Source organism: Rousettus aegyptiacus, unplaced genomic scaffold (assembly GCF_014176215.1).
Source record: "Rousettus aegyptiacus isolate mRouAeg1 unplaced genomic scaffold, mRouAeg1.p scaffold_m13_p_8, whole genome shotgun sequence".
In the NCBI taxonomy this organism is placed as follows: domain Eukaryota; kingdom Metazoa; phylum Chordata; class Mammalia; order Chiroptera; family Pteropodidae; genus Rousettus; species Rousettus aegyptiacus.
Genome location: NW_023416311.1, coordinates 41559264 through 41576347, shown reverse-complemented (window position 1 = coordinate 41576347; position 17084 = coordinate 41559264). Strand labels below are relative to the sequence as shown.

The window sequence follows — 17084 nt, the reverse complement described above, 5'->3', positions numbered from 1 at the left end:
CCTGTTGTTGTTAAGCCTTGATTGCTGTTGGCATTTCAGTGGATTGGATTGATCCTCAGGCTGTGAGATGAAAACAGCAGATGAGCTGTTGTGTGGGGGCTGATCCTATAGAATGAGATTCATTTTAGTAGGGCTCTGATGCCTGCTGAGTTCATCCTTTGGTATGTTCATTGTGGAGCTGGTTGGGTGGTACTCTCATGTAGGCTGAAGCTGACCACCAGGTGTCTTCACTCTGGGGCCTCTTAGGAGGTGCTCTGGTGCAGGCCAAGACCAGCTGCTCCCTATGCCCAGCCTGGGACTACATGGTAGCAGCTACAAGATGATTTGCAGATGATTACTACATGTGCTAGGCTTGGAGGCACCTGGAAGAGGCTATGCTTTAAACTGAGACTGGCTACTACTAGTGCTGGTCTTGGAGCTTTTGAGCAGAAGGTACAGGACACACAAGGAGCCATTGCTTTTGCGGGATTTGGGTGCCTTTGAGAGATTTTAGGAAAGTCTTCAGTGTGAGGCGAGAAAGGTTACTTGTGTCGAAAAGTCCCTGGAAGAAGTCTGAGCCAGGCATGTGAATCAGATGGGGCAGGTTCTCAGGGAATTACCAGGGCAGGGGGAACAGTGTTAAGTTAATGGAAAGCTCAGATTTGGCACCCATGTGTGCCTGTCAGCTGGATGGGGAGAAGGCTCACCGAAGGTACAATAGTGTCTGCTAGCACTTCCATCCCAGGAGAGAGCTGCCCTGACCTATGCCCCTCCAGCCCTTGCTCTCAAACTATTCAATTAGCTTCTTGTATGTCCCTGACATTTTAGGAGCCACTGCCCTGGTGCTGGAGCTCAGAGTGAGTGAGTTTGTGAACAAGCGAGTCTATGTGAGGTCCCTTTAAGACCTGTAGCACCTGGGTTTCCAGCAGCCTTTTGTCTCATTCAGCTGCAGTCTCTGGTTTTCACAGCCAGATGTTATGGGGACTTCTCTCTCTGGCACTGGATCCCTGGAACCCCTCGCTTCTTAAGGGATCCTCCGTAGCCTAGGTTTCCCTCTTAACCACCGCACCATGGGTGTGGGAATTGCCTGTTCTACATTGTTACCCCTCCTACCAGTCTCAGTGTGACTTTTTTATATCCTTAGTTATAGGAATTATGTTCAGCTAGTCTTCAGGTGGTTCTCAATGATGATTATTCTGTAATTGTAATTTCGATGTGGTTGTGGAGTAGAAGCATAGTGTTTTCCTACTCTGTCATCTTGACTAGAAGTCCTCTAGGTTTTAACATAAATAATTGTCAAATAATCATAGTTATGAAATCTAAGACTTAACTATTGATAAGCATTTCTGAACTCGCTCTAACATAAGTAATCATAAATAAATACAGTCAGATAATAAAACATGATTTCAGAAAGACATAATGAATATAATTGATTGATAATGAATATAACATGATTTCAGAAAGACATAATGAAAAACCTGTATATAGTCTATTATCCCCTTTTCCTTTAGGGACTTTCAGCTAATAAAGAAGTATACGATGAATGAAAATTGAAATTGACTCATGCCAAAATTAAAGTTGGGCTTTACAGGTAGCATTTCCCTGCCTGTCTTTTCTTTAGATACTCATTGTTACCGAAGGAGGATTATATAGGGATCTCCAAGACCCAAAACCATGTTTGTTTTTTCATAATTCAGAGACGGGGAGCAAATTAGTAGTACGCAAGGGAAGAACCAGGAGAAAGTCACATTGATTGGGGCATTTCAAATTCTCTGGCCTGAGGAAACTTTCTGTAAATTATTTAGAGAGTAGTTTTATACCATGGAATTGCAATGTTTTTTTAGAGCGCCCTCACTCAGGTTCATAGTAAAATGGTTGGACTTAACTAAATTTTACATTTTATTCAAATTTAAAAATATAATTTTAGGTCCCAGTGTTATACATTCATGCCATTACTTTCATCTGTTATGTATATTTTTTCTTGACATGCCTTTAGCTCTTCTACACACATTTATTATAACTTGGATATTACCTTCTTATTCCCTGCAATCAGTTTCTCCCTTATTACATTTTAAACTTCTCATGAATGCTTACTAATTTTTATTTATCTGTATGTTTGCAGTGCCTCCTAAATTTCCTTTATGTATGTTAATGTTCGACTTGTTATTGAATGAGAAACAACTCCTGAAACAAAGCTAATAGATGGTTCTCAACCTTGACAACACATTAAAATTACTTGGGGAGTTTTTAAAAATATCGCTGCCATGGCTCCACCCCCAGAGATCTTGCTTAATTGGTTGAGGATGAGGCTTTTCCATAGGTATTTTTAAAGCATCCCCTGCCATTCTAATATGCAACTATAGGTGAGCACCTTGATATGAATCAGTGACAAATAAGGGACATTTATCACCCATTCTCTGAGCCATTGACATTCAGCACTTTTTCTTTTTTGAACCGAATATGTGCCTTCACTGGATTTCTTTGAGATTATGTGTTTTAATTAATTGAATCATTTATTTTCTTTGCATTTATTTTAAAAGCATATGCACATAGTTTGTGTTCAGAGGGAGATAATTTATCATACCTCTCACTTTTCTGCGTCTTCAATTCTTAGACATCAAGCTGTCAGCTACGTTCTTCACATAAAGCAGATCTAGACAGTACCATCTGACCTGCAGCCCAGTGGGCTGCCTGCCATTTTGATGATTCACCACTGAATTAGATAGAGTCATAGGTGCATCCTCACACCCTGGAGGAGTCACCCCTGCCCAGGTCAGCTTACCACATAGAGAACAAAATATACCTGCTCTGGGGGCCAGCAGATCAGAGAGAAGACCTGAGCTACAGCTATCCAGCTCTTACTGCCAGATTCAACATCCCTCCCCTTTACAAATCCAGGAAAAATAGATTACTCTCCCCTCCATGTCAATACATACATGTTAAAACAAATAATGTCAGAGGCAACCATTTGCATTGTTTATCTAGGATCTATTTTTCCTTTCATTGAAACTTTTTAAGATCTTCTTGTCATTCCTAGCATTTTAAATTTACAGGGATCCTGTTTGACATAGATACTCAAAAGAACTTTTCTTTAGAGATACTTGCCTGCCATTTTTCCTACATGAAGAAATAAAAGAATGTTTTCATTTCTTCTGCTTTCTATGTTCTTGTAGCAAGTCAATTGTTAGACCCTTTATACTGATTCTCTGAGAATGTATCTTTTTCATTATCTTTTCCCCCTTCTCTTTTTGTCCTTTTGTTCTACTTTTGGGAGATTTCTGCCAATTTATATTGTAATCGTATTATTTTTTATTATAGTTGTGACTATAAATTTTCTCTCTTTATTTTTTAATTATCTTCTGTAGCATCCTGTTCCTGTTTTACGGATGCCATGTTTTCCTTCAGGTCTTTAATGGTATAACAGAGTATTCAGTAGTTCTTCCTCCTATCATTTTGTGCTATTTCAAGATTATTCTGCTTCTTCCTTCCTTTTCTTTCTTTCTTTCTCCCTACTCTTCTTTTTCTCTGTATCTTTTCTATAGAAAGTATACCGCAAATGGGTGCTGATCATTCACTGTTCTTTCATGCTCAAGTGTTGGAATTGGAAACTTTATAAAGAGAGAGGATCTTACTGTCTGATGAATCACTGAAAGGTGGTGAGGTGGAAAGCTACATTTTTTTATTAGAGAATCCTTGATGTTAGTACATGAATATCTTTTCTCTGAAGCTGTTCTGTTTCTCCAGAGGAAAAAAATATTCATTCTCTGTATTAGTGAGTTTTAATATGAGGTTGGGGATAGGAAGTAAAAGAAACTAGGAATGCTCCTGTTCAGTTTGAAATATGCATTTAATCCCTATGTTTTTAGCCCCAAACATCTTTCCTGACCTTAGCTGGCCCGTGGATCAGAATCTCCAGTACATCCCTAGAAGAAAAAAAAAAAAAAAAAAAAAACACCTCTGTCTCCTGTTAGTTATCTGGCATTACCAGGCATCTCCTATTCCATATACTTAGACATCATCAGTTCTCTTGTTTTCAGTGTTGAATCTCCAAGCTGTGAACTTTCCATGATTCTATGACAATTTGTGCCTTTTAATTGGGGGTATTTAGGCCATTTATATTTAATGTGGTTATAGATATGCTTGGGTAAATCTGAGATCTTACTGTTTGTTCGCTATTTGTCTCCTCTCTTCTTTTTTTCTATTTCTGCCTATTTTTGTATTACTTATTTTTTATTTCACTGTATATCTTTTGTTGCATTATAATTTATTATTCTTTAATGTATTATTTTACTGGTTCCTTTAGGGTTTATAGCATACCAGTATACTTATGTATACTATAACTAAATTATTAATCTTATCTCCCCCTGATGTTATACCATTTAGTACAATCTATCTTCTCATGATACCATACCACTTTACATGTAGTTCTTCTACTTCGGCAGCCTTGGATAATTTTACATTTATTCAGCTGAAAAATCAAGAATACCCCTCGGCAGATCTCTGCATATCTCTCATACAGATTTGTCCTGTCTGGTTTGGGGCCTTGTGAACTCTTGGCCTCCCTGTATTTCCATCTCTGCCCCTCAACTTAAGGAGTCCTCTGGACTTCACCTGTTTTCCCTCCCTGAGCTATATCCAGAGATTCTCTTGAGGTATTAAGCTGGGGCAATTGTATGACTCACTTTGGTTGATCTCTCAGAAATCACTATTCTTTGTTACTAGATTATCTATGTCGTGTTAACCATTGTTTCAAATCTTTTTTCTAGTTTTATAGTTGTTTTAAGAGGGAGTGTAAATCCATCCCTTTGTTGTTTCATCATGGCTGGAAGCAGTATTTCCCTTGTGCTTTCATTAGTATCAAAATGTGTTATTTATCATTCTCTGATTTCTCCTTTTCTTTCCTTTTCTTCTTGTGGGTTTATACCTCTTTTTTTATAGCCTTGCTATTATTTTAGTGGTATTTCAGGAAAGAAATATCAATTCAGGAAAGAGAACTGATGGTAGATTGATCACATGCATTTGAATCTTCATAATGCTTTTCACTATATAACTAAGGCTGGCATTTCAGATCAGAGCTGACAATTGAGATGAGATGATTTGGACATTTATAAAGTTAATAAGTTTAATAGAAAAGTATGAATGAATATAGTTTGTCAGCTGTTAACCTCCATTGTTGAATTATTTTTTCAAGTGTCAAAATACTATATAAGTTGGGATATAACATGACAAACCCAATTCATGTCATCAATGGGCAAGAATCATTTTTATCCTCTTTTTGTATCTGAACAAATGATTCTGAAGGCCCAGCATGTGGCCAAGAGCAAGTCAGTTTGAGAACAAATGTTTTTTTACTGTCACACTAATTCATTCAGTAGATTCCATTTCCCTGCTATATTCTTATAAGTACTGAATGAAGATACAGCAATGAATAAGGCATAGTTTTTATCCTCAAATTCTTCATTGTTTAGATTCTAGAGGCAAGTTAGATAGGCGAATTATATATTACATGTTTTGTGACCCAAGTTAATATCGATCAGTGGTGTTCCTGGGATACAAAGAAAGGACCTGTGGTCATGCTAATCAAAAGTCATGCAGAGTCTGGAAAAGGGGACCCACGAACAGTTTTTCAATCTACAAATCAGGGCTAGGAAGATGGAGGAAGGTGGTTCCAGGTAGAGGGATATGTACCTGCAGAGAAAGAGTTTTGAAAGAGATCACCTGCTGGCCAGCCATTAGTGTGACCAAAGGTCCTTTTGCTTATGGAAGAATGCTGAGAGTGAGGCAGTATTGCTGGGCAGAGGCTGCTTCATTCAGAAAGAAGAATGCAATAATTCCCTTGGAAAGATAACCCCTGTGAATTTAAACCAATATTTTTGGGAAGCTGTCATATTTATGATCTGAGAAACAGCACTACACTCACAGTCATCAATGAATGACGAAATGAATGGAAACTAAAAAAAGGAACATTTTGCTCCTTTTAAAATCTTAAAGCTAATCTCCCAGTCTTTAAGTTTGTGAAGCATGCAGTGCTCTAGAGTAGTTCATTAAACCTTCTCTGCAAATCTCAAAGCCCTTATTTTAAGAACTTGAGATCAGGCATTCCTTACACTAATTGCAATCTTATTTAATGTATTTTTAATTAAAGAAGCCTTCATACTGATCAGAATTTGAAATTTTCCATGAGTCACTTCTTCATGTCTTTCTCAGAACAGTTCTCCATGTGGAGAAGGTTGAAATTGTCTAAGTTTGTGAAATGAACTTCTATAAGAAATGTTTTCAAATTGTTAACCATTTATTAATCATTTACAATGGTATAAATCTGGCATAAATTCAAAACCTGGCAGTGTTCTAAGTGGTAATATTGTAATGTTATCATAATTATATATTATGGTTATGTACATAATATACATGATAATATCATGTTGATAAGTCTGTTTGAGTTGCCAAAAGAAATCCTGATTATTCTAATAATCAGGATTATCTAATGTGATATCTAATTACCGACCTCTTCTTAACTATCCACTACTAAATGTGCCTGAATGTAACATAAACATTAGTATGAGGTTTTTTTTTTTTTCATTCTGAGCTATTTTGCAGGCAGGTTTATTACTGCATAAGCAAAAAAAGATAATTTAACATTGAACCCCAAGCCCTAAAGTACCAAATCCTAGAAAGCTATTGATTTCTAATGAGGCCCTTCAATATGGGATTACAGTCTTTGACCCAGTGTAATATACATAACACGTAACAAATGTTGACTGATAATTGTGGCATAACACCTGAGAGTGTTTGGCGAAGAGTCAAATGAGGATGGATGGAAATTTGAGTATTTAAAACTCATGTCTTAATTAAAGGTGAGCAACTAAAGAGGAGTCGGCTCACCTAATGTTCCAGTGAATGTTTTTCATTGTAATTTTCAATATCATTTATGGCTTCAAACTTTGAAAACCAAAAGTGCTACAGGAAGAGCAGCAGATTAGAAAGACTTTCAGATCTGTGCCAAAGCTGAGATGTCCTTGCAGGCACCAGCCATGAAAGCGCCCCCTAGAGGCCTTAGTTTTTAGTATGGAATCTCAAACTCCAATTTGCACTTGCTCTGAATTCACCGAAGGAAAACCATGTGTCCAGCAGTCGTGTTCTGGTCACTCACAGTGTAGAAATAACTTAAAGGTTTCACTCAGACGTGGGCCCATTTTCTAAGTGTCTAGTGATTGAGAACACTGTTGATATAGAGAGGGTGGGGAAATATAACCGTCGTAGCCGTGTTTTAGCTTGTCCATGTCTCAAAACGTTAATGTAAAATGAGAATGAATGTGAGTCAAGAGCTGAGCATGTAGTGCGTGCCCAACAAATAATTCATATGCATTAGGGAATTAGGGCCATCAACCCTTCAATATATACGTCCTTTATGTAAATCATGCTTTGTTGAGAAGGAACTTCCTCTCACGATTCAGCATTGAATAGGGCATGATCTCGTTTGCCTCCTCTCTCTTATACAGCCCACACCCACTCCAGGGAAATGTATGCCCTGTTTTAGGCATTTGTTTGATGAGGAATAGTCTAGATAGAGCCCCCCCCCCCAAATCTTAATTGGGTTAGAATCCAAAGCTTATTTCTAAGGGTCTTGTTTGAAATGAAAACCACATTCTTCTGTGAAAGCGCCATTACACCGGCCTAGCAGGTCCCAGAGTAGTTCACAGAGCCCGTGAGCTCATATTGTAGCTGAAGTATAGCATGGATCACATCACCCCACTCCTGTGTACGTGTTATTTAACCGTGTTTCTCAGGAAAAACACACCGACCTGTCTTCCTTGAATGCTAGGAATACATCTTGACCTCCCTTATGACAAAGACAGCCTCTTCACCCAGCCATTCTGGGCAGAGGGGACACCGTAGCTAGGCCACAGAGGCATTCTCTGGGGTAGAATGGTGACAGTTTCTGTCCTTTTGCCACTGGAAGCTCACAGAGTGCTCCTCAGCAAAGGGCCGGCTGCTTGTGCACGTGACCTTGCCTTTTCTTTCGGAAGATACAGTAATTGCCCACATTCTTCCTTACTGCTGGGTTCCACTCCACTCTAGCCAGGGGTTTCTCTTTCCTAGACCAGAGTAACAGCAAATACTATTTTTTAGCTTCTCTTACTTTTTTGGAATAAAGAAACTATATCTAAAGACAGCTTGCATCCACTGATATTACAGAGTAAAGCTCTTATCCTATGGACCTTCTGAACTTTTGGTTAGAGGTGCGGGAGCCTTGGCATGAGATGGTGGGGGAGGGCACAGAATGCATGTCCACAGTATAGTTCATGCATGGGATTAGTCCTGGGGCTCAAGCCAGGGGGCAGCCTCCTTGCCACCACAGCTCTGGCAGCATGGTGAGTCAAGTTGAAAGCCAGGACTGAGCGTGTGTAACCCACGGGCCAATCATCAGCATGCTTTGGGGAGCAAGAAACGAGGAAAGGAAAGCCCTCCCCATTGGTATCTGAGAGCTGGGAAGGAAGGTTGATCCTTAGAAGTTGGGGGAAGAGTGAAAAATGCCTCTAGTAACCAGAGTCTGGTGTCTGTCCAGACTACAGGAGGACCACTTCACTCCATGACTACATAAAACATGCATCCAGAACAAGTTCTTCTAGGGTAACAACTCACATGTCCTCACTGCTGTATGCAGGTGGATAGCAGTGTCCTCATGATTTGCCAGGTCACTGTTTCGAACTGCCAATTCAAGCAGAACATTACAGGGTGTCTGTTTCTGATATAAACACCTTCCTCCTCACTAGAAAAACTTGACACCTCAAAGAATAACCAGGATAAACTCTATCCCTCCCCCTCTTTTTGACTACAAGCTCTTTGTGTACAGTTGCTAAGGCTACGGGTCTTCAATTAAGTTCTGGTTCTGGAAAGGGACTGTGTGATCGGAAGTGCAGTTTGTATCTTCAAGGAGGTTGGCCAGTGCAGGACCTCCGGGTAGACAGTATGATATAGTCCTGTGATGGAGAAATACACAGGGTACTGAGGGAGTACAGGGGACAGGCTGGGACAAGAGTAGACGAAAAGGGTCCCACTTGAATTTGTTTTGAAGGATGACTGGGAGTTGGCCCATTAGGGAAATAAATGTTGCAAAGTACAATCTAAGCATAGGGAACAGCATAGCTTCTTCTACTACAAAGGTGTGGAGTAAGATTGGGCGGCCGCATATTTTGCTATAAGTCAGGCTTATCAGTGGCATCAAGGAAGAATGAGTCATGACCAGGGGCGAGAGCAGGGTTCAAGGATAAATGTGCATTTATCAACTTATACCAGTGAGAAAAACAGTTTTCATAGTTTATAGTTTCTCGCTAAGATTGTTTTTAAAGTCGAGGAATGTCCTGATGTCTTTCAGATTGTTTAGGTAGAAACTCAATTTTATTTATGATCTTGAGCTTTGAAAACCTTTAAATTAGCAGTTTATAGAAAATACTTAGTGAATTCATTGAATTGAATCAAACTGGCCTTAACAACCACACTGTAGACTGATTATAAAAGACTGGTTTTGTTTGCTATTTTTCAGGTATCATGATCAACAGGATGTTACTAGCAATTTCCTTGGAGCAATGTGGTTGATATCAATAACTTTTCTCTCCATTGGTTATGGTGACATGGTACCTAACACATACTGTGGGAAAGGAGTCTGTTTGCTTACTGGAATTATGGTAAGTGTCTTTTTTACTTTGTCTTTTTTTTTTTTTTAATTTAAACTCAGGAAGGCCCTTAAACCATCGATCCATGTACAAAGGTCATTGTAAGCTGCTTGAGTACCCAACAGCAGGAAAGCAATATAAATAAATCAGTGTTGGGAGAGAACATCAACAGTTTTCATCTTATTCTTCTCATCACGAAGCTCCATTCAGGACACAGAGCTGCTAAATTGTTTTTTGTGGGCGAGGCACCAACTTGGTAAACAAATCTGATCTTAGAGCTTCCGCTCCAGAGTCAGAAAATTCATCGTCTGGTTTCTGTCATTTTCTCCTAGCTGCGTGAACTTGAGTAAATTTCTCTTCTCTGAAACTTACTTTCCTCATCTGTAAAATGCGGACCATAGTACATATCTCAAAGTGTACCATAGGGTTGAAGAATTACATGACATTTTATCAATTAGGATATACTAGATGATATTTATTATTTTAATAAATATTTGTCAAATACCAGGTATAGACCAGGCACTGGCCTAGATAGATAATAGAAAGACATTTTCTTGTCCTGCTTTTTCAGAGTTCGTAGGGGAACATCTACATTTAAAATAATTAAGAAATAATTGTTAATCACATTTGTGACAAATGTAAGAGGCAGGAAAGCTATCCATCCAATTTGAGGACTAAGGAATAAGGTCTACTCAGAGAAATATATCCCTGACTTTTAACAGAAGTGACAAAGGTGGACAGCCAAGCAAAGTGGAAGGAAGGAGGGAAGGGCATTTTAAGAAGAAGAAATGGTTTATTTGAAGGTAACGAGGCAAAGAGGAGCTTGGTACATTGAGCAAGGCTGCTGGGCCAGGAGCGCGCAGGGTAAAGTGGGAAGGTGGCGTGGCACGAGGCTGGGGATGGGGGCAGGTCTGTTGGAGCACTCAAGAAAGGTGTGCTGCCAGGGATGACATGCCACTTCTCTTGGGACCCCTCACAAGCTCAGACACCTTCCTTGGCCCTTACACACTACTATTTGGTCAGGACTGGTTTGTACCATGTGTTTTCAGTATGTGAAAATGGAAAGCTAGCATGTTGATTAAAATTTATCAGTGTGATGTGAACTTGTAAATTTTTAAGCTAGAGTTAGTTGATGCACCATTTTCATCGACCTAGGTTCTCTTTATTCCTTATCTGCTTTTTATAGTTTGGTTATAGCACAGAGTGTTATCTCGCAGCTTATTTGGTTTCTGCCAACGGAAGGATGTAAGCCAGTACTGGAAGCTCCTTGGGCAGGAAATTCCCAGAATTTCTGAAGCTCAGCCTCTCTGCCCAACACCTGCACCATGTCCACCCCCAGGTTGGCAGAAGAGGGAGGGACAGGCTTCCCACACAAGGGCTTTGAGTGGTGGCCAGGGCAGCATGTACCCTCACAGAAGTTGCCTACAAAGATTGTTCTAAGAGTCAGAACTAGCTAGAATGACTGGGCACCCATGGCAGTGATAGGGTGAGAACATTCTTCTCCTGCTTGGTAATATTGAATAAAGATAAGGCAGCTAGCTGTGAAAATAAAATTCAGCACCAACCAAGGTCACTAGAATTAACAAGATGACCGTTTCAAGTCCTAATTATGGAAAATATAATTTGGGGGCATAATTTAACATTATTTGGTTATAAAAGAAAATTACAGTTCTGTGAATTTTAGTGAACTTTATTTTTCATTACAATCGGCATGGTCCATTGTGTTTACTATTGGATCATTTCCTGAAAAGATAGCATTTTATTATGTAGTAAAATGCTTTGGGAAATTTGCATGGATGTATTTTTGGAGAGCCCATAACAAGCCCACAAGGGACATGAATGATGCTACTTATAAAAACAGAACTAGTAATTGCAGTCTTTCCCCTCGTGCTTCTTTGAAACAACTTTCTTGGTGTTCCTTTTTGGCAAGATGTGCCTCGTTTTATTCTTGAAATAGGTATGACTCAGGGTTGGTGCAAACAGCCTCATTTGCCATGGGATCAGAGCCACATTTAAAGTTAACCTTCCCAGAATCTTGTGGGACTTTTATCTTTTCTCAATTTTTCCTTTGTCCTTAATGTCTCAAGGACAGCTCCTTCAAGGTCTCATCTGACAGCACCAATTTTTCATTTAGTTCCTTGAACTACTTCCTTGCTTAGGTTTCACTGGTGATCTTACTTTGTTTTTATAAATAGAAGATAAAAGCAAAAGCAACTTTTAATCTATATGGATACAAAAATGTTACATGCAATGAAATTTACAGTGTCTGTCTCCCTATCCTCCAAGCTCATAGTGAAACAGTCTCTCTGTGCCTGGGCTCCATTCCACCTCCCTCATCAGGAATAGACTTATTTCTAACTTGACTCAATCAAAGATGGCTTACTTGAATGCAGAAAAACTCAGTAATCTTTGGCTAGCCTATTTGAAATACTATGTAGAACTTGACTGTCTCTCTTCCTAAGCCAAGACGTGGAGTCAGGCCACAGAAAAATCTAGGGTGAGCTTCTGGGAGGTGGTTATACCCCATGTAAATTTCCTGGGGATGAAGAGCTTATGGGTGGAAGTTACCTGGAAACTAGTATGGAGAGGGTTGGCTGACAATAGAGATTTCTAAAGGAAGATAATTTTTTCTCATATAAAATGTTAGTTTCTTTAAGATGAGGTATGTTTCTGTTTTGTCAGACAAATTTTGTTTGCTTTTATTTTCAGGAAGTTTAAATATCAATTTGTCACTTTTGAATTATCTAAGCCAGATATGACTTGTTTTTATTTCAGGCATTTATTTGCCTATTGCCCCTTGGACTTTTGTAATGCATGCTTAGGTAAAATTTCCCATGAGTCATCTCTCTGCCTCTGTCTCTTTCCCTGTGGCCTTTAGTAAATTGTGAAAAAGAAATACAATTTACAACACTCCTGTGAGAGCACGGGGTCGTCCCTGAGTCATCTTATACATTAACTCTGAAGTGCTATTTTTCTCTGTGCTTTTGTATATGAATTTCTTGTTTTTGCATTTGTGAAATTTTAATAGAATTTATACTTTTATGTGTTTTTTTCACTTTGAAGTAAAATACAGTTGATCTAAAGGCTAACACCCACAGAGCTTTCTCATTTCAAAACTGTACATATAAAGAAATTAACACTACAGGTTTTCTTCATAAAGCTAATGAAATTAATGACTTATTTCTTGGCATCATCTTAAATGTTTACATTTCATTGGTAAAACTCAAAATTAAGTTGTAATTTAAATTTTTTAATAGCTTAATTTGATCATGAGTTATATTTTGGGGAGCCAAGGACATTAAGATTAATCTGCAATGCTCTGGCTGGAAATATATTGTTAAACCATGAGAAGAGAGAGTTTTCCAGACTATTTCTAAGAACGAAACAAATGGCCTTATCAAAAACAAACTTCTCCTCACCTAAAATGTAAATTGTGACCCTCAATCATGCAAAGCTTTTCTTATAATTTTTTAGCTTGTATTTACAGTGTTATACGTAGATGATTATGGAAATACTAAAATAAGTGGATTTTATATACTGAAACGTTTAGCAGCAATTTCATTGTGATAGAGCAAAATATCAAGAAATTTTCCTTTTACCAAGACCTACTTAAGATTAGTTTCAGAGACAAAGATCTCTTCTTCTCTCTTAGATATCCTGGATTTAAAAACTTAGGTTTGCCTAATAAAGTCACTGATTAACCTTGAAGAAAAAGTCATTAAGAATGTAATTACTTACTTTGTCCTTATTTATCTTCTTCTATTTGAGCAGGTACCAAAGACCTGAGAATTTGTTATTGTGACTTATGATAACCTATGGGATGAATTGAAAATGGCTTTTATTCTTTTGGTTGAAGGCAGTAGGCAAATAACATTATATCATGGTGTCTTAGCTTTTTTGTGAGCACTAGCTAGTTTCTCAGTATCTCCAACTTTATAATAGAGAAAGTAATTATTTTGCTTAACATTTAAAAAAAGTTATCTTCCCATTGTGTATCTGTATATATAGATATAACACATGTTGAAAGCTATAATATCCCCTTACCTATGAATATATATATAATTGTTCCAAGAGTAGAATACAGCCTTATTGGTAAAAGAAATTTTTGCTTCTCTTTCTATAAAATTATGGCAGCTCTTGCCATTTAGACTGGACAATGGAATTATTGGGGATAATTATCCTTAAAAATGGAGTAATATCTGCCCATTCCTAGGGACACATGCTATCTGATGAGTGGACCTCTAATAGTGATCTATGAACCCAGACCTCAAAGAAGTGAGGTTACTTCAGACATGTGAGTTAGGTTTCTTACATCCCATCTGTATAAACAAAAGCAATGCATAAAGGTTTTCCAATTTAAAAATCACCACACCAGTTAATTTTTAAATTTTTTTTACCAGGGAGCAAAAAAAAAAAAAAAAAAAAAAATGTTGACTCAGTTGTCAGATTTCAGTAGTTTTTATCCTAAATGGTACTAACATTACAATGTTACCTCGGAGGGTATCCAAAACACAGCTATATATTAGCCAGAGCTTCTATTTAAAAAATGACAAGTATTAAAGAGGGCTAAACCTAAGGTCTGATTATAGACTTTCTGCTGCTGTTGTTGCATTTAAGAATTTTCTTTTCCCCTGCCAGTGAATGTTGGAATCTTGGGAAAAGTAGAATAAATCCATACCTGGGTGTTACATGTATAAATAAGCAAAAAACCCCAGGGTCCTTTTTCTATGTCTTATACAATTTGACAGAAGGTGGTTAATATCAAATAATAATTTGGAAGAGGTTTTTACTTTTTAAAAATTTTTTATTCTTTTGTTTTTTTCTGTTATGTGCATTGAATCTCGTCATTAATAAAGGCCCAGTGAAGAAAGCACATCTTTAAATTCTCAACAATAGTTTCTATTTTGTGCCAAGCCACAGGGAGGGGGCGATGGGCCTTTTCAGTCATAAGGCTCAGTTCCCCCGCCAGCACCCTAAGTGGACCTTCATTTCTCCCCATGAAAATTTCTTGGGAAATATGAAAGCTGCTTCTTCCAGATACAGGAAAGGAAAGCGGGAAGTTACTGCGACCTTCTAGCATTTGACTTGTTTCTACAACTCCACCTAATTTTTCTAAACTATCAGCACTTTTAGCTGGCAGAGCCGCCCTTCCTGTCTCTAAAATATGTGAGCTCACATGGGCACCGTTGCTAAGAGGGAGATAAAACCTAGGAATGACTCATTACTGATGACCAGTTTTATGCAGCACTTACTTCTTTCCAACTACCAAAACACAAAAATGAGCTGAACAGGCAAGTCCCTCTAATGGAGATTTGGATTTCCCAAGCCCAGGTTTTATCACTGAAATTAAAAAAAAATTCCCCTCTTCCTTAGGATAAGGGCATTTGAAGTGCCCTCTACCCTCCCATCAGCAAATATCAACTTGTATTTGAAAAAAATGAGAGGTAGGGCATTTTGATAGAGAGAATTTGTCTTCAAAATTATCTTGAATGTCATTTATTTTCATGAAATCCTGCCAAACCGCAGTGGGATATGATATTAAAGCTGAGTGTTTTATAGAATTTTACTTGTCAGAATAAGTTTTACATATTTTATGGAAGAATATTTATGTCAGGCAAATGTAGTAAAAAGGTATTTATTGTTCTAGGATATTGAGTCAGTCTACCCCAGGGACAGAAAAATGGGCAATGGTTTCAGAGACTCATTTTACCTTCCTTTAGATGGACTAGTTGATATTTTAAAATGAAAATTAATTTTAAGGCTGTTTCATAATTTAGGTTAGCTTAGGTACAGAGCATATTTTTTCTCAAATTGACTATACTTTGAGAAACTTTAATTACTGATACCCAATAAATTGACTTTCAAACATATTTTACCTTTTAGGAGCCATTGTACACAGGAGGATAATTAACAGTGGAATATTTTGAACATCATTTTTTAATAGTCACTCTCGGTGGTGGGTCTTCTCGAATTTCCAAAAAAATTATAAATTTTATTATATTTAACCTTTTGCAGATACCTTTTTAAATAAGAATCCATCTTTTTTTCAGTGTGCTATTTTTTATAATTTTTTAAAATTACAGTTAACATATATTTTCAGGTGTAAAGTATAGTGCTTAGATACTCACATATTGTGCAAAGTGGTCACCCCAATAAGTTTAGTATCCATCTAACACCATATAATTAACAATATTGACTATGATCTCTGTGCTGTACTTTACATCCCTATGATGATTCTTATAATTGCCAATTTATATATCTTAATTCCTTCTCCTTTTCACCCACCCCCTCCCATCTGGCAACTATCAATTCGTTCTCTGTACCTGTGAGTTTGTTTGCTCTTGGCTTTTTAGATTCCACATATAAGTGAAATCATATGATATTTGTGTTTCTTTGTCAGACTTATTTCACTGAGCATGATACCATCCTTGTCACAAATGGCAAGATATCATTTTTTATGGCTGAGTAATATTCCTTTCTATATATGTACCTCCTATTCTTTATCCATTTGTCCATCAGTGGGTGCTTAGGTTGCTTGGAATTAGTGTTATGTTTTTTTAGATAAATACCCAAAAGTGGTATTGCTGGGTCATTTGGTAGTTCTAGTTTTAATTTTTTGAAGAACCTTCATATGTCCATAATGGCTACACTAATTTACAATCCTACCAACAGTACATAAGATTCCCTTTTCTCTACATCCTTGCTAACACTCATTTGTTGATTTATTGATGATAGTCATTCTGACAGATGTGAAGTGATATTTCATTGTAGTTTTAAATTGCAGTTCCCTGATTAGTAACATTGAGCATCTTTTCATATGTCTGTTGGCCATCTGTATATCCTTTTTGAAGAAATGTCTATTCAGGTCCAGGCCCATTTTTTTAATCAAATTGGTTTTTTGGCAATAAGTTGTAGGAGTTCCTCATATATTTGGACTTTAACCCCTTATCGGATATATCATTTGTGAATATCTTCTTTCATTTAGTAGGTTGTCTTTTTTGTTGTTGTTAATGGTTCACTGTGCAAAACTCTTTAGTTTGATGTAGTCCCTTTTATTTTTTCTTTTGTTTCCCTTGCCTGAGGAGGCATATCCAAAAAATATTACTTCTAGGACTTTTATGGTTTCAGGTCTTATATTTGATACATTTCGAGTTTATTGTTGTATATGGTGTAAAAAAAAAAAGTGATCCAGTTTCATTCTTTTGCATGCATATGTCTGGTTTTCTGAACACCATTTATTGAAGAGACTATCTTTACCACACTATATATTCTTGCTTCCTTTGTTGTAGACTATCCATACGAGTGTGTGTTTGCTGCTGGGCTCTCTATTCTGTTCCATTGATTTTTGTGTCTGTTTTTATGCCAGTACCATGTTGTTCTGATTGCTTTAGCTAATAGTATAGTTTGATATTGGTCCATGTAATGTTAAAG

At 37.5% G+C, this 17084-nt stretch overlaps 1 protein-coding gene across 3 annotated transcripts in view; it reads left to right on the top strand.

The window, feature by feature from the left end:
* The window catches only part of KCNN2 (potassium calcium-activated channel subfamily N member 2), a 384522-nt gene that overhangs the window by 342894 nt on the left and 24544 nt on the right, over positions 1 to 17084 (top strand). For all 3 annotated transcript variants that reach the window (XM_016147324.2, XM_016147331.2, XM_016147350.2), the window contains one exon: positions 9524 to 9665. In XM_016147324.2, the coding sequence (XP_016002810.1) occupies positions 9524 to 9665 (142 nt within the window). The remainder of the gene's footprint in view (positions 1 to 9523; positions 9666 to 17084) is intronic.